The 23,722-nt window shown below is 46.6% G+C and overlaps 1 protein-coding gene across 1 annotated transcript; it reads left to right on the top strand.

The window, feature by feature from the left end:
- The first annotated feature begins 9,334 nt into the window (after positions 1-9,334).
- On the top strand, positions 9,335-23,241 carry SLC20A1 (solute carrier family 20 member 1). Its single transcript, XM_016201823.2, has 11 exons — positions 9,335-9,422; positions 9,673-10,294; positions 10,435-10,575; positions 10,763-10,848; positions 15,207-15,303; positions 17,659-17,778; positions 19,216-19,485; positions 19,598-20,156; positions 20,723-20,908; positions 21,453-21,537; positions 22,321-23,241. Exons 2-11 carry the CDS (start codon positions 9,931-9,933, stop codon positions 22,474-22,476), a joined length of 2,064 nt encoding a protein of 687 aa, XP_016057309.1. The 5' UTR covers positions 9,335-9,422; positions 9,673-9,930; the 3' UTR covers positions 22,477-23,241.
- Positions 23,242-23,722: the final 481 nt, after the last annotated feature.

Raw genomic sequence — 23,722 nt, 5'->3', positions numbered from 1 at the left:
GTCTGCCAAGGGAGAGGAAATTTAATTTGTTGTTGTTGTTAATTCTCACCAGGGGATATTTTTTCCATTGCTTTTCAGAGAGAGTGGGAGAGAAAGAAACACCGATGTGAGAGAGACACATCGATTGGTTGCCCCCTGATGAGGGCTGGGGATCAAGCCTGCAACTGAGGTATGTGCCCTTAGGCCAAAATTGAACCCGGGACCCCTTAGTCCGCAGGCCGATGCTCTAGCCACTGAGCCAGACAGGCTAGGGCCCTTCTCGGGGAATTAAACACATGACCCTTTGCTGCACCGGCTGACGCTCCAACCACTGAGCCACATCAGCCAGGGCAAAACTTAATTTTTAAAGTGAACTTGAGCAGCTCTATAGATTAAAAATAAACAAAAGACTAACAAATGTTCCTCTGAACTGTTTTCCTAGCTCTGCTCTCTGTGACATACCCTTGTTGTAACTTATCACGTGCATTGTTTGTCACTCAAAAGAGAGCGCATGGCCCATTTCCAGGAGCTTACTTTTTCCGTTTAAGTCAGGAAAGCGAGAGGGCCTTGGCCCGGGCAGGGCGAAGGGCCTGAGCTGAGTCTGCGGCTCTGGCCCCCGCGCCCTGTGGCCGTGGGCAGTGAGGGACTGCTTCTGAGCCCAGCCCCTCATCTGTGGAATTAGGATAACTGTACTGCTCCCAGGCTGGGGGGAGGGGGGAGGGGACCCACACAGGAGCAGCCAACGTTCCTGAGGAAGTGGCATCTGTCTGAGGTGGCCTCGAGAGCCCGCTGGCCTCAGTGCTCAGAGGGGAGGTGGAGGTGACGAGCCAGACGGAGCAGAGTAAATGTTTCCCCTTGGGAATCGGTGGGAAATAAAGCTGGTGGGCAGAGGAGGCCCCGTCTGGAAAGCCCCCCCCAGCCAGAAGTGTCTGGGTTCTGCCTTGCAGGCAACCGTAGGGGGGAAAGCCTTCAGGAAAGCGAGGGTTTAGCAGATGAATGTGGCCCCTGGGGTTGGTTGCAAGTAGGGTGAGGCTGGAGGCTGGGGAAGAGCTGAGTGGTCGGCGGGGTCAGTGCTGGACACAGAAGGCTGGGGCAGCCAGGGGAGAGCTCCAAGACTCAGATAGGGGTCCCCCACTGTGTCCTTGTCTCTGCCTGTGCCTTTCTCCTCCACGTCCTCTGTCCCTCCCTCTCCATAGCAGGCCAGGTCTTTCTATCACCCGAGTGGGTCCAAAGGCTCAGCAAATGCTTCTGACGAGAGATGCTGCAGCAGGCCGGCTAGGGGCTGACGTGGCTGGGCTGGCTGTGCTGGAGTCATCAGCGGGAGGGGCTTCGAGGGGGTCACGAGCCCCTTTTTTCTTTAGAATGTGAGAAAAGCTGCTGCTGGCTAGACCTCACAGGAAGCTAGAGCCAGCGGGGAGCACCTGACAGCAGGCGCAGCACAGCCTGGGCGACAAAGGGAGGTAACACCTCTGGGCGGCTGAGACAGCTGCTCCCTCCACTGCAGGCCAAGGATATCAGGTCACCCTGCCCCATACGCTCTGCCAGGCCCGAGCGACCGCTGCTGCCTCTGAGGACTCAACCCTAACGAAGGATCATGGAGCAGCCACCGGGGCAGGCCTCTGAGCGAGGATCCCAGCCTGTTCGCCTCGCAGATGGGTTTTGCTTGGTCTACACGGGGACCCCCTTTCCCTCATTCCCTGTCTACCTCATGTACTTGCCTCTGTCTTACCCACCCCTGAGCCTACGAGTTTAGCAACCCGTCCTGGCAGGGCACGGAGAGATTCAGAGATGCTCCAGGATCTTCTCACATGGCTGGGAAAACAGGACAAATGCACACGCCAAGGGGGCTGGGCAGCCGGACCCAACTAGGGGCAGACGCGGTATTGCAAAGTGGAGTTTAGACATCTTCTCCCACTGTGGTCACGATGAAGGGTGTGTGCAGGGAGGTGCTGGAAGAGGGGGGTCAGGAGCAGCTAGGGGAGGGTTCCCGGTGGGGAAGGTTTGCAGAGCTGGGCTGCATGCCACACCCAGGGGACCTCTGAGGTGTGTGCTGGGGAGTGAGGGTGATGGCACGAAGCCAGGAACGGTGGTGGGGGTGGGAGCTGAAAAGAGGCCCCCATTTGGGAGAAATTCTGAAGGCTGTAAAAACTCACGCAGAGTGTAAGTCAAAGGATTCAAAGGAAGGCCGTCTTGCCCTGGCCGAGTGGCTCAGTTGGTTAGAGAGTTAACCCAATAAGGCAAGGTTGTGGGTTTCATGCCCCGTCGGGGCACGTACAAGAAACCGATGAATGCCTAAATAAGCAAAACAACAAATCGATGTTTCTCTCTCTCTCTCTCTCAAATCAATTTTAAAAAAAACAAAGGAAGGGCGCTGTGAAGCTTCAGAGTATCTTAGAGACACAGGGAAGTCGTGAGAAGGCTGCTGGGGGAGGCATGTGAGAAGTTGAGAGGCTTGGCTTTAAATGTGTTACAGTTGCCGGAATTTGTAACTGTGGACCGGGAGGTGGACAGGGTGATCTAGGGCAGCATCGGATTAGGTGAGACTCCAGGGGAGATGTGGAGACAGACACCGCGGTGGGAAGGGAGGAGGGGCTGGGAGGAGCCTGAGTGGAGCTGGACAGGGGCCAGCACACAAGACAACCTTAAGAAAGAGGCCTGCCAGCATTTTCTACTCAGAGGCTGTAGGAAGAACAGAGCAGAGCAAGGGCTGGGGCTGGAGCTGGGGGAGCTAGAGGTGACGGGGGTTTCAGCAGGTGGGGACAACATACACATGTCAGGGTCAAGAAGGGCGGGCGGGGAAGGAAGGTAATGGGTATAGACATTATCTCAAGGGGTGTGGGGCAGGTAGGTGTGACAGTGGAAATGAAAGGAAGCTCGTGATGTTCGAAGGTAGCTAGAAATCGTCCAGAGGGTCATAAACCTTTGTGACGCCCTGTGATGGCTCCTGTTTTAGGTGCCCAGGCAGGCACAAGCAGACAGACTGGAAGTGAAAGTGGGTAACCCAGAGGAAGGGAGGGCGAGGACTGGGTTAATCGCCAGAGTTCTTGGCAGCAAGCGCTCAGCCAGGCTTCACTGAGATGCTGAGAAACTACAGATTTAAATTTGTGAGCAGGTCTGTGTCTTCAGGGTCTGGTTACCGACGCTGGCCCCATAGCAACCACCATGCCTAGGCCTGTGGAGGGAGGAACGTCAACAGCCAGGAGATGACTGTGAGGGTGACCTCACTGAGGCAGCAAGCACGCACCCCGGGGGTGGAGGCTCGGGAAGGGGGTGCTGGCAGCTGGGCTGGAAGCTGCTCTGGCGCGGGAAGGGGATGGATGAAGGAAAGTGGGCTTCATGGAGTTGGGAGGGGCCCTGTGAAGGGAGAGACAGGTTAGTGCAGGAAAGGCAAGAACCAAGGGGAAGGGAAGGAAAAGCCTTTCCCTCTGAGAGAGGTGTTCTAGAAGAAGGCATTGCTATCACAGGAGAGGACGGCTCCACACATGGCCCCTGGAGCCCTTCCAGTGGGACACCATGTGGGTGGAGGTGGAACACAATACTGGTGATCCTGACCCTGTGTGCACCTAGGCTAACGTGTGTGTCTGTGTCTTAGTTTTTAACAAAAAAGTTTAAAAGTACAAAAAAAAAATTAAATAGAAAAAGCTTATAAGGATATAAAGAAAAAATATTTTTGTACAGCTGCACAATGTGTTTGTGTCTTAAGCTGCGTTATTACAAAAGAATTGAAAAATGTAAGTTTATAAAGTTAAAAAGTTATAGTATGCTAAGGCTAATTATTAAAGAAAGAAAAATAATTTTTATAAATCTAGTTTAGCCTAAGTGTGCTGTGTGTATAAAGTCCAGTCATGTCCTAGCCCTTCACATTCACTCACCACTCGTTCACTGACTCACCCAGAGCAACTTCTGGTCCTAAAAGCTCCATTCATGGAAAGTGCCCTATACAGGCGTCCCAACTTTTATCTGTTATGTTGCATTTCATTGTACTTTTTCTACTTTTTTTTGGTTAACCCTCACCCTAGGGTATTTTTTCCATTGATTTTTAGAGAGTGGAAGGGAGGGGGGAGAGCGAGAGAGAGAGAGATCGATGTGAGAGAGACACATCGTTTGAGTGCCTGCTGCACGCGTTCTGACTGGGGCCATGGATTGAACCTGCAACCCAGGTACATGCCCTTGACTCAAAATTGAACCCAAGACCCTTCAATCTGTGCATGAACGCTCTAAGCACTGACCAACACCGGCCAAGGGCTTTTCTGCCTTTAGATACACAAATACCATTGTGTTACAGTTGCCTACGGTATTCAGTACAGTAACATGCTAAAGGTTTATAGCCCAGGAGCAATAGGCTACACCATACAGCCCAGGAGTGTAGTAGGCTGTACCATGCATGTTTGTGTAAGCTCACTCTGTGATGTTCATACAATGACAAAAATAACCTAATGACACATTTCTCAGAACACATTTGTCGTTAAGCATGACAGTAATTACTTATTCTGCAATGTGCATGTGAATCACACGGGGACCTGGTCAAAGTGCAGCTTCTGTTTCAGTAGGTCTGGACAGGGCCTGAGATTCTGCAAGCTCCCTAGTTGCTGGCCGGCAGAACACACTTTGAGCAGCAAGGCCCTAGGCAGATGCAAGAGGGTCCCCATCATTGGAAAGAGATTTCCCCACTGAAAATGAAGACATTGGAATGTGCTCAGAACCGCATCGCCCATGAGGCAGTTCCCAATAGCTGAAGCCCCTCTTTGAACCCCCAAACACCTGTATTTTGGGGCCTGCAAAGTTAAAGTTCAGGTCCAGATTCTGGTGACTCTCCCAGGGCAGCTTTTCCTCCAGCTTTGCCCATCAAACCCTGGGGAGCTCTCCCCAGAGAACTTCCTCCAGCTGAGGATTCAGATGAGTGAGGGGCTCTGAACTGGCTGGGGGTGTCCTGTGGAGAACAGGTGGCTCTGCAGTGTGGATGGACTGTGGTGCTCGTGTCCTGGCACAATCCCTTGTGCTCTAGAAGTGTTTGCTGGGACAGTGAATGATAAATAAGGATGTCCTGGAAGATGAGCTGTGTGGCTGTGGCCGTGGCTGGATACAGGAGTGGGCGGTCTGGTTGGAGTGGAAGGTTGACTTTGCCTCCTTGGTGGTGATGTTCATGGCTGGTCCTCAGTGTGAAATTCCAGGTGGAAGGAGTTTGTGTTTTGTGAGGGCATGGGCTGGTCAATCTTGTTGATCCATCAAACCCGTAGCAGACTATTTGTTGAATGAATGAATGAATGAATGAATGAAGAGCTAGGCAAGTGCCTGAGGTTGTTATCCTCTACCTACTCCTTGGGCTGGCTGTGGGAATGACTCACGTCCTGCTGCCCACTCACTTTCTCAGTCAAAAACCACATGTCCTAGGGTGTGGTGGCAGTGAGCTGACCCCTCCCTGCTTCTGCCACAGGATCTTCATTACATAGAGTTCCTGAGTTTCCAGCAAGTTGCCTCTCTTCCCTGCTTTCCTGCTATGCTCTGAGAACCAGGGCCTGGAGAAAACAGGGTCTCAGTTTAGGTCTCCAGAGAGTTCATCCTGAAGAAGTGTTCAGGAACACTGGGCTGTCCTGAAGCTGGCTCAGAGGGGATCAGAGATGTCGGGAGTTCCAAACTCTAAGAGCTGTGCTTCTGTCCCTTCTTTCTCGGTCCAGCGCCACATCACACCCAAATTTGTGAATTCAAAACCAAAGGGAAGGGACCAAGGGATGAGTAGTCAGGGAGGAGGCACATAAAGTCTGGGGAGGGGGGTGGGCCAACCCTGGATGCCTTGTGTTGGCGGAGGAACAGACCAGTTTGCCTGGCACAACCAAAATCCAGCTCTTTTTTGCTGTGGGATGCTGGCCTGAAACCACTCCAACCAGTGAGTCTCCGCATCACAGCTTGGCTGTCTGGGTGCTTGAAAGCGCCCTCCCCCTATACGCCCTCTCTGTCTGGAAATTTCAGTGGACCTTGTGGGGGCAGAGCCATGGATGCTGGGTGCCCAGTTCTGTTTGAAGGGGAGTGAAGAAACATTTGAAAACAGAGGCTCGCCACACCCAGAGCTGGTGGGAAAGGGTGACGGTGATGGAAATATGTAGTCCTTGAGACATTATTTTGAACCTACTGCCTGTAGGATTTGAGCACAGGTGGGTGCAAGACAGATATCCTTTCTTGAGAAGTCTCAACAGAACAGCTTCCAGTAACTCTAAGACATGATCAGGCCACTGCGTCAACTTTACTTCTGAAGAGAGCATGTGCCCTGGCATCCTGCCTCTTCTTACTGGGAAACTGGAACCAATCTTGGAGTCAGGTCTCCTAGAAATGCCCTTTTCTATTCTGGCAGGGTTTGAGGAGGCTTAAAATACAGGCTGTAAAAGCAACAGAGTTAATAAAAAAAAAAAATAAGAAGGTTAAGAAGAAATAAATGTGTTAACCTAAGTGCAAATAAGAGTTAACACCCAAGGGCATCACATTTGCCTCTGTACTTATTGACACCCAGGGGAAAAGTGCTTAGAAACTTGAACTTTGTTAGGTTTCTCACTGGTTTAAAGGTTGCTTCATTGTCTATGACTCGGTTTCTTTGCCTATAAAACAAGGTAAAAATACATCATCAGAGGTATGGTGAGAAAGTCACGAGGTGATACAAACAGACCACTTGAAACAATGCCAGGCACAGTAGGCATTCAATTGCATCATAGATAAGTTTCTACCTCATTCATCTGGGACTGTAGCCAAGTGGAGGGCAGGGGTGGGCAGAGAGGAGGTGGTTCTCCTCTACTCAAAGGCTCCTGCCTTCTCCTCCCTGAATATTCTCTCTCCCCCCCCATCCCTGCTCCCATCACGTCCTAACGGACAGCCTCTGAATTGCCTTTGATCCTGGTCTGGCTCCACGGCATTCCCATCCCCAATCTGGAGCAAAGTATGCTTTTAAACATTGCTTCTGGAACTTGCTTTACAGGCAGCCCTTCAGAACATGACTAGCATACTTTCTTAGTCTTTGACTACAAGCTACGTGACAACCAAAGCAATTGAAACATTTGTTTAAAGCCTACATGTTAATTAAAAATTAAATTATTTCATTCTAGCTGCCAAAAATACGAGGGGCATTAAAATCACAAGGGGCTCAGCTGTAGTCACATGACTAGTGAGTAGCAGAGCAGGTGGCCCGGCTTTAGTCTATGTGTTTAATCACTAGACCAATGGCCTCACTGAGGTGTTAGAGAGTGTGTGCCAACACCTTGATTCTAACAGACAAACATGCCCTTAGGATCTCTGTCTTCTTTCCTGTGACCAGCCATGAGGTCAGAGCCCAGCATCACTGTGTGTGAACTGGTGGTCCTCACACTTCCTCTTTCTTTGCACTTTTAAGGTACTGTAACTTCTCTCCACAGGCAGGACCCACCTTTCCCCTCTTAGGTGCGGCTGTCAGGACCCACCTCCAATCCTCACTTCCCCTTTTGGCCCGGTTGGTTAGAGGCACTCTGATTTGTCCCAGGAGGAAGGATCAGATCATTCCAGAGCCTGAAGACATAGGACACAATTCACCTGTAATGCAAGGGGATTCCTGTTGAATCTCTCACTCCCTTAAACCCACCCAAGTGGCCTGGACCGTGCTCTCGCCTGTGTGGATATTCCAATGGCTGCCCCATTGCTTCACACAGAGGTTGTCCAGCAAGTGTTTGCCAACTTAAGGAACTAATACCACAGACAGGCAAGAAGTACACTCGTGGACAGATGCAAAACACAGCGGGAATAGTTCTAGGCAATTTCCTTATAAATGTTTTGAAAATGGTTTTAAACGGGCGGAACTCTAAGGACCTTTAACAGGGGAGTCCTTTTATTCAAGTTTTTCATGACCTTGAAATGAAGTAAGGGTGGAGGGACAGGGGTGGATGCCAGAATTACATCTGAATTGCCCTCCCAGGGTCAGTGATCCCGGACATGTCTTTTTTCAGGCATGACCTTGGGCCCTGGGGCTTTGTAAATTACTCCTATAACTCCATGGCAAGTAGGTCAGAGGATGCTCAGGTGGAGTTTAAGCCTCCATAGATGGCGCAGACACAGCAATGACTGAGATTTACAATGTCTTTGCTCCTGCTCTTCACTGCGTGGCCGCTAGAGATGGCAAAGCAGGGCGGGGGCGGGGGGGGGGGGCTGTAGAACATTCTTAGCCTGGTCGGTCTTTCTGGGTGGAATTCTTTACTCTCACTCCAACCCTGACAAGAGACCAGGCCTTATCCTCCCACGGCATGATTGGTTGTACGACGCAATGCCACCCAACGTGCAGAGCCGATTTTATGAACGTGAAAACCCCACTACAGACCATGGAGGGTCCAGAAGTCAATTGATCTTCCGGGCTGGGATGTAAAGAGAACATGTCCTTCCATTCTTTTCTACAGCCGAAAACAGGTATATTCAGGGAAAAAGTGAAAACGGGAATTTGCATTCACTGAACGCCCCGAGTTTAGTCACAACCCTACACGGTGACACTGAATTCCCGCCACAAGGCGGGCGCCGGTCGCTAAACAAGTCAAGTCCCGGAGGGCGCAATGGGCTGCCCGGGGCTGGCTCGCGGTGACGCAGAGCAGGGAGCAGGAGCAGGGACAGGCGCAGGGACAGGACCCCGCAGCGGGGTCCTCCCCGCCCCCACCCCGCGCACCGCCGCAGCGCAGAAATCACCGGCTTCCGCGGGGGTCGCTGACCCGGAGGGTCCTGGCGTCCCCCGTTCCCTCTCGGGGGCCGCTCGGTTCTCGTCACTGTCCACTCTGCCTCCACTTGGTGCGTGACTGCGGGAGAGCGAGGCCCACGCGTGAGCTCGTCCCTCCCCCGGGGGGGCAGCGCCATTCTGACCGGGGGCATCCCAGGGGGCGACAACGCGCAAGACCCGGGTCCGCAGCGTCACCGGCCAGATGTGGCGCCCGGACGCAGCGGGTACCAGATACGCTCCAAGTGTGGCCTGGGGTGCGGCCCGCTCCGTAAATCGGGGCTCGCGGGAGAAGACAGGAACGACCGAGATCGCGGCCTCTGCAACCCCGCAGACGACGCCCGCTGTCACCAGGCTGCGAGGCCAGAGGAGGTGGAAACCCGCCGGCGGGGCAGCTCGTCTCCTCCCCGCGAGATCGGCAGCCTGGGGGGGCGTGGCCTCCGGAGCGCGACCGGCCAATGAACGCCGTCGTCGGGCTTTCCCGCTGGGCCCACCAGGTAGGCGGGCGTGCGTCACCGGGGGCGGAGATCCAAGCCGGCGCGCGCGCGCTCGCAGCGGGTCACGTGGGCCCGCGTCGGCTATAAAAGGCGGCGGTGCGGGTGCCATCAGAGTGATGGCTGCCTGCGATCGCTGCCAGTGTCTCCTTCTCGGATGCTGAGCCACTGCGCTGCTTCCCGGAGCTCCCATCCCCGCCGGCCGTGTGCTCGCCGCCCCCGCTCGGCCCTCGTCTCCAGTGGTGAGTGGGGCGCCGCGGTGAAGGCCGCTTTCTCTCGGGGCGGGATTCGTCGCGTGCTGCCCCACCCCCTCCTGCCCGCGGCCTTTTTGGCGGCCGGGGCGGCGCGCGGGAGCGGCCAGTTTCCCAGTCCGCAGAGGGCGCGCGTGGGCGGGCGTGGGAAGGGGCCCGCCACGTGCTCGCCGCGCGCCCTGCCGGGGGTGGTGGGCAGCGGGCGTTGGGCGCGCGCCATCGTGGTTCCGTGTCCCCCCAGGATGAACCTGTGTCCCCGCGCGTCCCCGCCATGGCCTTCCGCGCCGCGCCGCTAGCCCCCCGGAGCCCGAGGCGTCCCGGACTGCAGATGCCCGCGCGCAGCGTATAGCAGTGACCGGCCCGGTGTCTGCCGCAGTTTACAGTATTTAATTTTATATAATATATATTATTTATTAGAGCGTCTGTGATACCTCATACTCATTCTGTTTACACGCCTGAAAGCCGCGCAGTAGTTCTTGTTAAGGCCGCTGCTCTGGGGATGGCGTCCACCGCGGCCACGCTGATGGCCAGCACCATGGCCACGCTGATGGCCAGCACCGTGGCCACGGCCACCGGCCCGCTAGTGGAGTATCTGTGGATGCTGATCCTGGGCTTCGTCATCGCCTTCGTGCTGGCCTTCTCCGTGGGCGCCAATGACGTAGCGAATTCGTTCGGCACGGCTGTGGGCTCCGGAGTGGTGACCCTGAAGCAGGCCTGCATCCTAGCTAGCATCTTTGAGACGGTGGGCTCCGTCCTGCTGGGGGCCAAAGTGAGTGAGACCATCAGGAAGGGCCTGATCGACGTGGAGATGTACAACTCGACCCAGCATCTGCTGATGGCCGGCTCGGTCAGTGCCATGTTTGGTAAGTTCTGTGATATATTGTCCCCTGCGTGTTGGGTGAGCAAATGCCTTTCCTTTACCTTTCACGTGACTTCCTTCAGAATGTACTGCGTACATGATGGGATTTTGCCATTTACTAAATAAAACTTGACTGTGTTTCAGGTTCCGCTGTGTGGCAACTAGTGGCTTCGTTTTTGAAGCTTCCCATTTCTGGAACCCATTGTATTGTTGGTGCGACCATTGGTTTCTCCCTTGTGGCACAAGGGCAGGAAGGTGTCAAGTGGTCTGAACTGGTAAAAGTTGGTATGTTTAATTTAGAATGACTTCTTTAAGTTTTATTCTCGTCATGTTCTGTGGCATTATGTATGGGAGTATATTGTGTAAAAGGGAGGGTCAGACTAAAGTTCTGAAAACAATACTAAAATTTAAAGTGTGTTTTGGTTCCTGATTTTCATTAGTTGACATTTGTTCTTAATGTGTTCTATTCTAGTGATGTCTTGGTTTGTTTCTCCGCTGCTTTCTGGTATCATGTCTGGAATTTTATTCTTCCTTGTTCGGACATTCATCCTCCGTAAGGTAATTTTTCTCTCCTTTTTTGACCTTTAATGGGTCACACTCAGTGGTACTCAAACCAGTAGCATTCTTGCAGATGTGGTTGGTGTGTAGGAAAGTTGAAAAATTCTTTTTTCTGTACACCTTTTGTATGTTGCTAAGTTCTCTGAGAGAAGCAAGCTTTTAATACCAAAGAAGGTGTTCAGGAGGGAAAATTGAATGAGCGCTGTGATGTGCCAAGAAATAGGAGAGACTGGGAGTGGAAAATTAGGGAAATATATTTAGGGTGGCTTTGTCTAACTGTATACAGATTACAACTTTAAAGCATCATTATGTAGACTGTTTTGAATTGTGAGCTTGGGGTTTAACAAGTCGCAGTGTTCCCTGTGTCTTTTTCTTAGCGCCACTTTAATGGAGTAGTTTGGGTCTATGTAGTTAATTCAGTAGAGCTGATTATCATAACCTGTATATAAGCTTCTTGATGGAGACTGTACTTCTCACAGTGACTAAATTCTAATTTCTTAGAGTAGTTAAAAAGAACCAGTAAAGAGTTTTTGTTTTGTTTTTCTTGTCCAGAAAAAAAATCCAAAGAGCCATTTAATTTCCTGTCCACTTGAAAATCCCTTTTCAGGGACCTGATAGCATTTCTTTTATCAAGAAGTCTGATGCTGGCTCTAAAGTGGACAACAAGGGGTGTTGTCATTGGACTGAGTTACAGTAAGAATAAATGCATTTTTCCAAGGAAACAAAGTTGTCTTTTTTCTGAGGTGAATGGCTCTTAACTGTCCATTGTCAATTCTTAAAAATGCTTCTAAACTGTAGAAATCTGAGTGAAGGGAGATAGGTAGCTTAGTCCCCAGGGGTAAGAATATGTTCAGACCTGCTTGTTTGGTCTAGTTCTAGGCTTCACTAGGGAAGGATTTGTACCCCTTCTCTAAAGAAACTCTGGTAAAGTAATTCCTGATTGCTGTTTCCCATGGCATTAGTATGCAGAATAAAGCAGTTTAGTACTTTGAAAACTTGAAACATTTGTAGCCTGGAATAATTTGAGAGTAAACAGTTCATTGATATTAACTGTCTCAGAGTTTGGTATTGTTTATACAGCAAGCTGGTATGACTACACCCACCGTCCACTTCCCTTAACTGTCTCATCTGACAATGTGATGCTTAGATTGGAGGCTTACCAGTAGTCCCAGACCAGATGTTTTAGTAGCATTATTAGAGTCACACATATTCTTTACAACAGAGGAACCAGAATTGATAGAATCCTTCATTGGGGATTCCTCCTTATGTAAAGGTTTACACTGGGTGTCTGTTGATAATTGGGAAGCAGATGTATCTGATTCTGGAGGGGTTTTGTGGGTCTCTGGACAAAACAAACTTGTTTTCTCTATGGGAAGTGGTGGTGCTCTGAGGTGCAGAGAGAGATTTTTGAGGTGTCAGAACTCATTTGAGGAATGCATGCCAGGTAGTTTTATCCCAGTTATTGAGAGCTTTAATTAATTAGATATAATAACTGCTTTTGAAAAAAAATAGTTTTTATTTATTTTTGAGAGGAAGGGAAAGGGAGGGAGGGAGGGAGGGGGAGAGAGAGAAAGAGAGAGAGAGAGAGAGAGAGAAAGAGAGAAAGAAAGAAACATCAATGATGAGAAACATTGATTGGGTGACTCCTGCACTCCCCCTACTGGGGATTGAGCCTGCAACCCGGGCATGTTTCCTGACTGGGAATGGAACCAGGAGGGACCTCTCAGTGCATGGGATGATACTCAACCAACTGAGCCACACCGGCCAGGGCTATATTAACATTTTAACTCTATATTCCTTGTATGGGTATGAGGGTAGATATGATCAAGAATGAGTGAAACAGTGTTTAAAACAATGTTACTTTGAGGATCTTTCTTACCCCCCCCCCCTTGGGGGGGAACACTAGCTCTTACACATACACTCTGTGTCTAGTCTCTCACTAACATGAGTTTTCAGGTAATGAGTGAATATTTCTGGTTAGTTAGGTTTTAAATCTCAAGAAAGCATCCTTACACAAGTAACTTTTGGGGGTCCTGGCTGTTGAATCTTCCAACTTAAGTTGTAGTTTTGGGAATTGACATTGAAATTACTTTTTAAAAAGTTTCTGTTTTCTGAATGTCTGTTCCAAGAGCATTGAATAGTCTAGTAGGAAAAAGCAGAATGGAGGTGAGGTACTTCTGTTAAGGACTGGGGCAGTAAACTGGAACAGGGGAAGGGAAAGGGGTTTTTCCTGTTGAGTAAATTCTAGTTAAAGAAAATGGGTCTTTCAGCATTCTCCCTTCTATTAGGAATCACATTGAATATATCTAGGACATCTTTTCAAACTCAGAGGAACCTTTTATCTTTAGACAAGAGCTTACTGGAACATTCAGTATGTAAAACATGAACTCTTTTGGTTGAAGACGGGTTATGGAGACACCTTTCTCATCCCGTGTAAATGGATGATAAGCCACATTATTTCCAGGTAAAGTTTTAAGGGAATGTTAGATGGGTCATATGGTAATAAGCATTTCATAAAATTGTTAGCCCTGGTTAGTTCTTGGGAGTGATTGAAAGGTCTGGAGTAGAAGGGAGAAATAGATTGCTCAGGTTTTTTCCTTTTTCCTGGACTCTGTGAACCTTGACTTTTTAAAACCATGAGCCTGCTATTTCATAATAAACTATTATTAGTAGTGTCTTTCGTTCTCTATTTGATTCCTAGATAACATGTAATTGTTTAACTTGGAATATGTAATTGAGCTATACAGAAAAATAAATACATGGGCTACTTCCTCTTTGACCAATACAGTTTGCTTTGATACCAAAATACCAAATATTATTTGAAAATCTGTTAAGAGAAGTCCCTACTTAAGTCTCTAGGACCCTATGGGTTTTGATTGGGAGGGGGGTGGTATGTTTTTTTCAAACCATGGATAGTTCTTAAAAGAAAAATGTACATATGCCTCAAGTTCATAACCTATTGACTGCCCTTGGGGTGTGTCCCACCTTGTTGAGTTGCTCAACAGTCCCTAGGTTCTTTAGGTTATTTATTGTTTTTATTTTGGCTCTCTGTACATAGGGAAACTCAAGAGTGCTTCTCAGTGAGGGCCTGTTTCTACTGATCTGGAGTGGCACCTTTGCTTTCTCTTGTTTCGTTGATTTTAAGCCACTGCCTCCCCCTTCCCAGTGTACTGGTTATTCTGGAAGCTTTAGGATTACTTTTGGGTTTTACCCTCTGTCTCTTCCCAAGATTTTTCATTGGATTGTGATCAAGATAGCAGTAAACCTTCAGGCTAACATTTTCATAGGTGTGCTTTCCCACGTATTCAAATTAATGCTCTCATTCTTTAAGTGTTTGACTTTGGTGTTTTACTGTAGAACTAATACACATTTGTTGGAAGTGGAACTCCTCTTGTGTCCAGTAACACTGGCCTCTCTGCTGTTCTTAAACATTTTAAGTTTTTTGCCTCAGGGCCTTTGTACTTGCTGACATTGGTGTCTGGAATGTTCTCTGCCTCCCTCCCTCCCCTCCCCCCCCCCCAGCCAGGTAGCCGGATCCTTCTGTACCCCTAGGTGTATACATGGTTGTTGACTCACATATGTGTCTTTGCTCTGCTGATTCTTACTCCCACCCCCCTCCCCAAATTAAAATGTACTCCTCCTTCCATCACTGCTCCCTTACCCTTCTTTATTTTTGTTCATAGCATTTGTTAGTACTTGACATTTTTCTGTGCTAGAATATAAATGTCAGTTTTGTGAGGGCAGGAACTTTGTCTCATTCATTTCTGTATTTCAGTGCCCAGAATAATGCTTGGCACAGTGTTGGATGAGGTGTAATCTAGTGCTTGATTGGTTTTTATGTTAGCACTTGGGTAAATCATTAATAATGGTGTATTTATCAGATGTCTAGATAAGGCGGTGGTTATAGGTATATTATACTACATATTATATTTTTAAGGAATATTTGCAGGTATCAAGTCAGGTAAGAAAAGTCCTAACATCTCAAGGTCTGTTTCTTGACCCCTCTGACAAATGTCTAGTACACCTTCAGGTGTATGCTCAGATTTACGTCTGGAAAGAGGTACCTTGGAACTGATTTTTCAGGACATTACCTACCAGTCACTGATATAGGTAGTCTTGTTAAAAACTGGGAAAACAAACAAACACAACAAACAAAAACAAAAAAACAAACGAACTTAAATTCAGGTAGATGTAGATCAGCCTTGATGAACTAACTTCCAGGAACAGACGTAGGAAAAGCCCAACTGGGCTTGGGAACTACTGTGAACAAACAGTTACTGGCACTGGAATTCCTTAACCTGCCCTGTAGACATGGGTTACTTTTCAGCTTTTAAGGTATTGATCTAAATGTTTTACAGGCAGATCCAGTTCCTAATGGTTTGCGAGCTTTGCCAGTTTTCTATGCTTGCACGATTGGAATAAACCTGTTTTCCATCATGTATACTGGAGCACCTTGTAAGTACATATCAAAATATTTAGATGTGAATTTAAAGTTGTTTACAAAACTTGCATTAAATGCCCAATTTACCCCTTTTTGCTTTACAGGGCTGAAATCTCCTAGAAGGTGGCTGGCCTGCACCCATTTCAGAAGGCTGCAGGCTAGTGTATGCTGAGTTAACCTAGATAGTTTTTCAACCAGAGAGACCTGCTCAGATTTTAAATCACTACAGACCTTTACTCTTTAGTCTTCACAGGACCCAAGATAATATGGTCTTCTCCCTCCCTTTCTCCTGTCTATGCTAAAAATACTGGCATTGGTACTGGCCACAGCTGCTGGCTGCTAAAGAGGCCTTAGTTATGTCTGGTCTTCAGTAATCAGCCATTAGCACTGGTTTGCTGGATATTCTCATTTTTCTCTCCCAAATGGAGCTACTTTGGTTTCTAAGTACTAAATTTACTCCCCTGAACCTGCTTGAATGAGAAGAGTTGGGATGTTTAACACCTGGTCTAAGTGCACGTGGAAGAAGAAGTCATGCAGCTAAGAGGAAAAGTAATTTGTGAGAATGTAAAAATTGAAATGTTACTTTATGTTGGGGTAGGGCAATTATGGATTAAATTATGCATGTTTAATTTAGCAACTGAAAAAGATTAACAACTTGTAACTTGTCGGGCAGGGCTGTACCTGCCTTGATCAGCTTAGTTGTGCTGTCTAGGTTCATTCTGCATGAGGGTCTTTGACCATTAAGTCAGTGCTCTTGATCTTTTGACTGATGCACTGGAAGAAATACATGTACGGTATTGCCCAGAACACACGTGCATATAGCGAGGAGAGAGGAAAGGGAACTGGAATAGTATTTGGAGTAGTATGTGACCTTACTGTGTGCTGTGCACTCATATTTTCAAATATTCTTTTTTTAAAAATACTTGTGGCCCATTTAGTTGATTTCATTTCTGACTAATGTAATTACCTCACTGAAGTAATGTCAGTATTCAAAAGTAGAGTTAGCTAAGTATTTTTAACAGTTGTCTTTATTCTTGTAATAGTTGGGAGGAAATGGACAACTTCATGAGAATATTGATCTTCCTTAGAGCATACGAAACCCCTTAGCCAAATGCTGCAGGCAAAGAAAAGATTGCATATATTATTTTCATTGTTTTAAGTTGGGTGCTTCATGCTAACCTAAGAAGTTTCCAAGAGGCTCTATGCACTGGTGCTTTATGTAGCAGCAGCAGAGCTCGTAGTTCAGTGAAATTTAGAAACTTACAGTTTCAGTCATTTTTGAAAAGGGAACTTGGATATTTTTGTTCTGACATTTTTGGATCATTAACAAAAAAGTCTCATTTCCACTTTTTGACTTGGAATGTGAGCAGATTTAAATTGTGATGGAGATTGATTGAATTTCATGTATATTTTAGTTTGTGTGACTTAACTACACATCGAGCTTGATAGTAGGAATTAAAATGAAAAGATTTATAGTCACTATAAAACTTGCGTTTTGAAGGGTCCTCAATTTATATATGATTTTTTAAATAGTAATTGTTTTTGAGGCGGCAGTAGAATTTTCACTTTATAAGTAATTTAATTCCTAATAAGCAAAAGAAAGCAGAACAACCATAAGTAACTAGGCTCTTCTTGGACAAACGAAATCATAACGTCTTTTTATGCTTAAATTAGGTTCTATGGTGTTCTGCTTCTGTCATCAATAATATACTAGAGGCTTGGAGCCTTTTGACAGTTCAGTGATAAGCAGATGGTGACTAATATTAATGATCCCTGAGCCTTACGAAAAAGTAGACAAGTTGAGAGTGAAACTCCCACTGAACTATTTTCCTTTTGTGAGGGACCCCTGTCTTCTATATCTTAGTTTGATGAATTTAAGAGAGAACCTTGTGTTAAAGGGGTTTGCAGGAAGGCAGTACAATGGCTGTGATAACTCCACAGAGAGTTATATCAATGTACATGTGATTACAGGCACCTTCCTATGGAATGTGCACAGCCACCATCTGGAGGCTGGGGAGTAGGGTGATTCAGTTTTTTTTCATAACGAGCTTTAGATTCTCAGAGTATAGTACTCTCCATCATTGCCTAAGGCAAAGAAAGGGAAAAGGCTAGTTTGTGAAGGCGCTTGGGAGACGTCAGTCTAGCAGGCATTTAAAGTGGGCCGGGCTGGTGTGGGTTTCAGATGACAACTGGATTTTCTTTCCAAGTCTGTACAGCCACGAGCACAGTAGATCCTGTGGACCTAAAGCTGGCAGCTGCTGTGAGGGTGATGGGCTGGCTTGGGGAACCCGAGTTCCCGCAGGAGGGTTACACACTGTTGCAAGGGCTGTAGCCCTGGGGTTTTCAAGATGCACCATTTTATCTCCTAGTGCTGGGCTTTGACAAACTTCCTCTGTGGGGCACCATCCTCATCTCGGTGGGTTGTGCAGTTCTCTGTGCCCTTATCGTCTGGTTCTTTGTATGTCCCAGGATGAAGAGGAAAATTGACCGTAAGTAACACATTGTAGCAGAAAATTTAATTTGTAATGTTGTGCTTATTTCTTTTTGTTTGGCCACCTATAAAAATCCACTGTTTGGATAGATTGACAGTCAGAAATTTTAAATAAATACTTGAGGATGTGGGTTTATCATCCAAAGTATGTTCTTACTGACCTAAAATGACATGAGACTGGTCAGAAGGAATGTTGGACCTATGCTCTGGACACAAGCTGGGAATTTAATCTATTATTTTACTACTGTACTTTGACCAGTTATCAGTGATGATAGACAAATACAAACATCGTAGCCCACATTGAGAATACTTAAGGACACTTAAGTGTTTTAATGAAAAATAACCGTCAGGTACAAAATGCTTTCATAGAGGAAACATTTACCCTAATTACTTCTGTATATAATTTCATATTTAGACATTCAAAGCTATGGCTAACGTATATGTCTGACTTTACGGTTCTCAGAATTGTAGCACAAATTGTGGAGGTGAACATTTCCAAGTGTCATTTAGGCATCATTTAGGCCATTACTACACGAGTGTTGTAATTAAACGCTAAATAAATTTTGGTATCAGTCTTAAGTCTTGTATTCCTTTCTTTATTGGTGGAGCTCTGTAGTCCTCCTCTGCCCTTTTCAGTTGCAAATGCTTGCTTAGTGATGTAGCTTGTTCTCTGGAAGGGAGGCAGCTCAGGCTGCAGTGGCCTTGAGAAGCAGTGCTGTGTCATGCGGCTGCACTGAGGCGCCTGCGCACAGTGGGAGCAAGGCTCTTGGTACTTGCTGACCTCGTTTCCCCTCAGTCTGGGAGATGATGATACAAGTCTCACTATTGTTTTATGTCCTAGCCTGTAGCTTGACTGATGCCTAAATGAGCATGTAAACTCTGGGCAGGATAGGCAGAAAATATCCCTACCTGGTTGTGGAATTTAGAATCTTAGGCACATCTCTGTTTTATAGAAGTGGAAATTAAAGTTGTCATCTTTAGTTACCTGCACTGAGCTGTGTTGCTTTGCTTGAACTCATGGAGGGAATTTTGGGGGAATTTGTTCTTTAAAAACACGAACTAGATGCAATCCAAATTTCAATCCTTTGCCAGCCTTGGCTTGAGTTACCTTTCACTACAGAACAGGTCGACAGGGAGCTAAGTATGGTTTACGTGTAAAGGATGTTAAAGAACAAGACACAGCAGAGCCCACAAAGCCTTCGCTGTCTGATCCTTTACCGAAGACTTTGCAACCCCTGATACTGAGTGTCCTGCATTGCTGGCTTCCTCCCAAGAAATAGATGGGATATGGCAGATACAACAGACAGGAAGATTATTCTGAATTTTTACTGAAGTTTACATGTTACTTTGAGATGGATTTTTTTGAGGTGGGGAAAAGGGAGATGTGGAAGAAATTGGTTTGGTCACAACCAAACAAAAACTCCTCCTCTTCTAGGAGAAATAAAGTCTAGTCCTTCGGAAAGCCCCTTAATGGAAAAAAAGAATAGCTTGAAAGAAGACCATGAAGAAGCAAAGTTGTCTCTCGGTGACATTGAAATCAGGGGTCCCATTTCTGAGGTGGGGCCTGCCACCGCGCCCCTGAGGGCTGTGGTGGAAGAGAGGACCGTCTCCTTCAAGCTGGGAGACCTGGAGGAAGCACCTGAGCGAGAGCGCCTTCCCAGTGTGGACTTGAAAGAGGAAACCAGCCTGGATGGTGCCATGAACGGTGAGTGGAATTTCTTCGGTGAGGAAATAGTTTCACTTTTCTGCTGGTGCCGAGGCTCACTGTTGCATCCTGATGCTCTTTGTATTGAGTGTTACCTTTTGGTCTTGGCCAGGTGCAGTGCAGCTGCCTAACGGGAACCTTGTTCAGTTCAGCCAGGCCGTCAGTAACCAGATCAACTCCAGTGGCCACTACCAGTATCACACCGTGCACAAAGACTCCGGCTTGTACAAAGAGCTGCTGCACAAGCTGCATCTTGCCAAGGTGGGCGACTGCATGGGCGACTCTGGTGACAAACCCCTTAGGCGCAACAATAGCTACACTTCCTATACCATGGCAATCTGTGGCATGCCTCTGGATTCATTCCGTGCCAAAGAAGGTGAGCAGAAAGGTGAGGAGATGGAGAAGCTGACGTGGCCGAATGCGGACAGCAAGAAGCGAATTCGAATGGACAGTTACACCAGCTACTGCAATGCTGTGTCTGACATTCACTCGGCCTCCGAGATGGACATGAGCGTCAAGGCAGAGATGGGTCTGGGTGACAGAAAAGGAAGTAGTAGCTCTCTAGAAGAATGGAATGACCAGGATAAGCCAGAAGTGTCTCTCCTCTTCCAGTTCCTGCAGATCCTCACGGCCTGCTTTGGCTCATTTGCCCATGGTGGCAACGATGTCAGGTTGGTGACTTTGAATCTTAGCATGGCTCATTCTTTTTTTAAACTGCTTAGATTTTTATAAGGCTGTGCTGTGGCTGTGGTGCTCATACCATCTGTGGGACTCTAAATATCTAGGTAGAATGAGGTAATAGTTGTTGATATAATAAAACAAGCAGGAAATTCTTTCCTTTGGAGAGATTTCTGTGGATGATAAACACAGGTACTGTTCACAGAAGCATTTTTGTTTATGGAGATGGGACCCTTTGATAATAAATTTTGGGATATAAGATTTATTATCATTGCTTTGTGGGATTAGTTTGTAGGCCATTGGCTTTAATTCTGTGGTTCATAAACTTGGAGCCCAGAGTTGTAGGCTCCTTATGGGAAGATAGGCCCCACATACATGGTGCCCCTCAGATCAGCTCTCTCCTTTTCTTGTGTTTGTGGGTTCCTTTCATTTCCTGTGAAACAGACCTGTTTGCTCAGTGAGCTTCAAGCTTCACTCAAGACAACTAGTAAGTTACTCATAAACTTCAGCTTGTCAATTCTGCCTGAAAAGTTATCTTTGCCTTCATTTTTTTTTTTAGCAACGCCATTGGCCCTCTGGTTGCCCTGTATCTGGTTTATGAAACAGGAGATGTGTCTTCAAAAGTAGCAACCCCATTATGGCTTCTGCTGTATGGTGGTGTTGGGATCTGTATTGGTCTGTGGGTCTGGGGAAGGAGAGTCATCCAGACCATGGGCAAAGATCTGACGCCCATCACACCCTCCAGGTAAGCTGAAAAGGCGGGTCTCTTTCCTGAGGTACACAGAGCTGTGGTGTTGCCACATGAATCACTCATTAGCTAAAGTAACCTAGTTTGTATAAGTTCTTGTTCTCACTGTTGCTGTGAACTTTTTAGATTTTACTTATTGTCTGGCCCTTAAACTTAATTTTGGTAAAATGTTTATTCAGTTCCAGTGGTCTCACAACAGAATAACTTTTTCTGAGGAAGATAGGTGTGCTAAGAGTGAATTGCTGTGTATACTCAGCCTTTGTTTTATTTGGGACCCAAGACCGACATCTACCAAATTCTCAAAAGTATAAATGTTGTTACCCAGCTTCCAGAAAACCTTATAACCTCAAATGTTAGAAGAGAGAGAATTCCCATGGCCTGATTGAAAGTAGATTTTAAGAGTTCTTGCCAATTAAAGAGGTCCATGGAGGCTTTGTCACTGAGTGGGGCACAGCAAGATGGCATTAACTTTGAGGTAGTGTTAGCTTATCAAAAATAAGCTTCATTCTTGACAAGGCACCTTATCTTCATGTGTCCACAGTGGCTTCAGTATTGAACTGGCATCTGCCCTCACTGTGGTAATTGCATCCAACATTGGCCTTCCCATCAGTACAACGCATTGTAAAGTAAGTATAATGTCACGTGCTGTGTCATTTGAATGATTTGGGTAGTATGTAGGCTTTTTTTTTCCTTCCGTACTTTGGTTTAGAAAGTTTTATGCAATGGAATCTTGAAGAGTTGCAGGTTTAGGACATATGTCAAGAATGTAAAGGCTTACCATTTTATAACTTCTTGTGCCTGTTACTCTTATTTAACCAGATAATATGTATTCTCCCCGAGTGTAGACCTGACTCTGAGAGGCCTGCTGGAAGGTTGAAGGGCAGTTTAGAGCCTGTCAGGACTGAACCTCTAAGAAACCTTTTGAGCCCTAAGGTTGCTTGGTGAACATGTAGTAACTGCAGGGAAAAGGAGAATCGATTCCCTAAGGGAGGAGTGTAGTTGGCTCATCATGGAGCCTGTGAGTCACCCTTTTCTTCAGAATCTCACCATGTGATCAGATGTTAGGTCTAATAGCCTCCCTCTAGAGAGCGATCTTTGGAAAACCTGCAACTTAAAAGTAACTTATAAAGCGGCTAATTATTATTAGTGCAGTTATTAGATTCCTGTAGCCTAGAATGGAAAAGAAGTGTTCTTTTCCTATCATATTTTAGCCTAGTTAACAAACTTAATGGTTGGGTTTTTATATTGCCTTCATTCTCCCACGAGTAATTTCAGCCTGTTACACACCAGCTTTCACGGGCTGTCTAGTTCAGCAGTCTGGGGCTCCTTACCTACTTTAGCTCATGTGTCTCTTTACCAGAGTCCCATTGGCACTGAGTAACCAGTTCCGCTGCCTGTTTCTCTCCTAGGTGGGCTCTGTTGTGTCCGTTGGCTGGCTCCGATCTAAAAAGGCTGTTGACTGGCGACTTTTTCGCAACATTTTCATGGCCTGGTTTGTCACAGTCCCCATTTCTGGCGTAATCAGCGCAGCTATCATGGCGTTCTTCAAATATGTCATCCTCTGAGCAGGAAGCTATTTGAGATGAGAATCATGCCAGTATTTGGGCCACCGTAGCATCCCTGCTCCTCTGAATGATTACAGTGTTACAGAAGACCCAGGACAATCTTAAAGTTTGGGAGCTGTGGGAGGAAGTATTACTTGTGCTACAATTGCTTTTGTGCTAAATATGACTTGTCTCAAAATTAGCTATTTAAATAGCCAGGTTTCCACTGGTTCCTATTGGCTGTGACTTCATGTACATATTTATCTACTTTTTGTACCCGGCTTCAATTCCATTATGTTTTAATGTCTCTGAAGATAACTTGTGATTTTTTTTTTTTTTTTTTTTTAAACACCATTCAGAGCCATTTGACAGAGTGTGCTCTGCTTGGTGATATCACCAGCTTCTGCCTGAACACGCACAGGGACTTAACAAAAACGTATCTGAAGCTTCCCTTATAGTCTCTTAGACAAATAGTCATTTGCACTCTGCCCTCCTGTTGGCACTGGCAGGTTCTGCTGGCATTTGTGGGGACTTGTGAAGGGAAGAGGTTCTTGGGCACAGTGAGAGTTTAAATTAGTAACTTCTCTGCAAGCAATTGGCTGACTTACTGCTCTGAAGAAGTAGGAAGAAATGCCTCTCTCTGGCAGTCGTTTCATTAAGATTTCTGACAGTGTGGGATGGATGAATGAAGTGGAGTGTGAGCTATGGGCAAGTTAGATGGGACAGCCTTCCATGTTCATCTGTCTACCTCTTAACTGAATAAAAAAGCCTACAGTTTTTAGAAAATTTGTTCTCCTGGTTTTTGTTTATATGTGAAGCATCGGGACTCCTGATTGGTTGACCTTACACCATTAACAAGTGACATGTACACCCAGTGTCAGGTTCCTCCTCCTCCCTGTATGGTTCCTGTGATCTCACTATACACAATGTCGTCCACGGGGACTATTGGAAGTGTAGACATTTTTCCTTTAAAAAATCAAGAAAAAAAATTTGCAACTACAGTTAACAGTCAATATTGTATTAATTTTTGGTGTATGCGGTTTTTTCTTTTAACAGCATAGCCTAGACGTTTTCACATTGGCACATACAGGTCTATTCACTGTTTTTAACACCCACAAAATTTCCTGTTTGAATGGAGTATTTTATGATTGTTTCTAGCTTTGTTATTACAAAGAATGCGCAGATGAGTGGGCGTGTGTATGTGTGTGTGTGTGTGGTGAGCTCAACTTCATTTAAAAATCTTCAGTGTTGGGTTCCTGACCATTCT

This window comes from Miniopterus natalensis, chromosome 13 (assembly GCF_054644295.1).
Source record: "Miniopterus natalensis isolate mMinNat1 chromosome 13, mMinNat1.hap1, whole genome shotgun sequence".
NCBI classification, from domain to species: domain Eukaryota; kingdom Metazoa; phylum Chordata; class Mammalia; order Chiroptera; family Miniopteridae; genus Miniopterus; species Miniopterus natalensis.
This window is presented reverse-complemented; position numbering and strand designations above follow the sequence as displayed.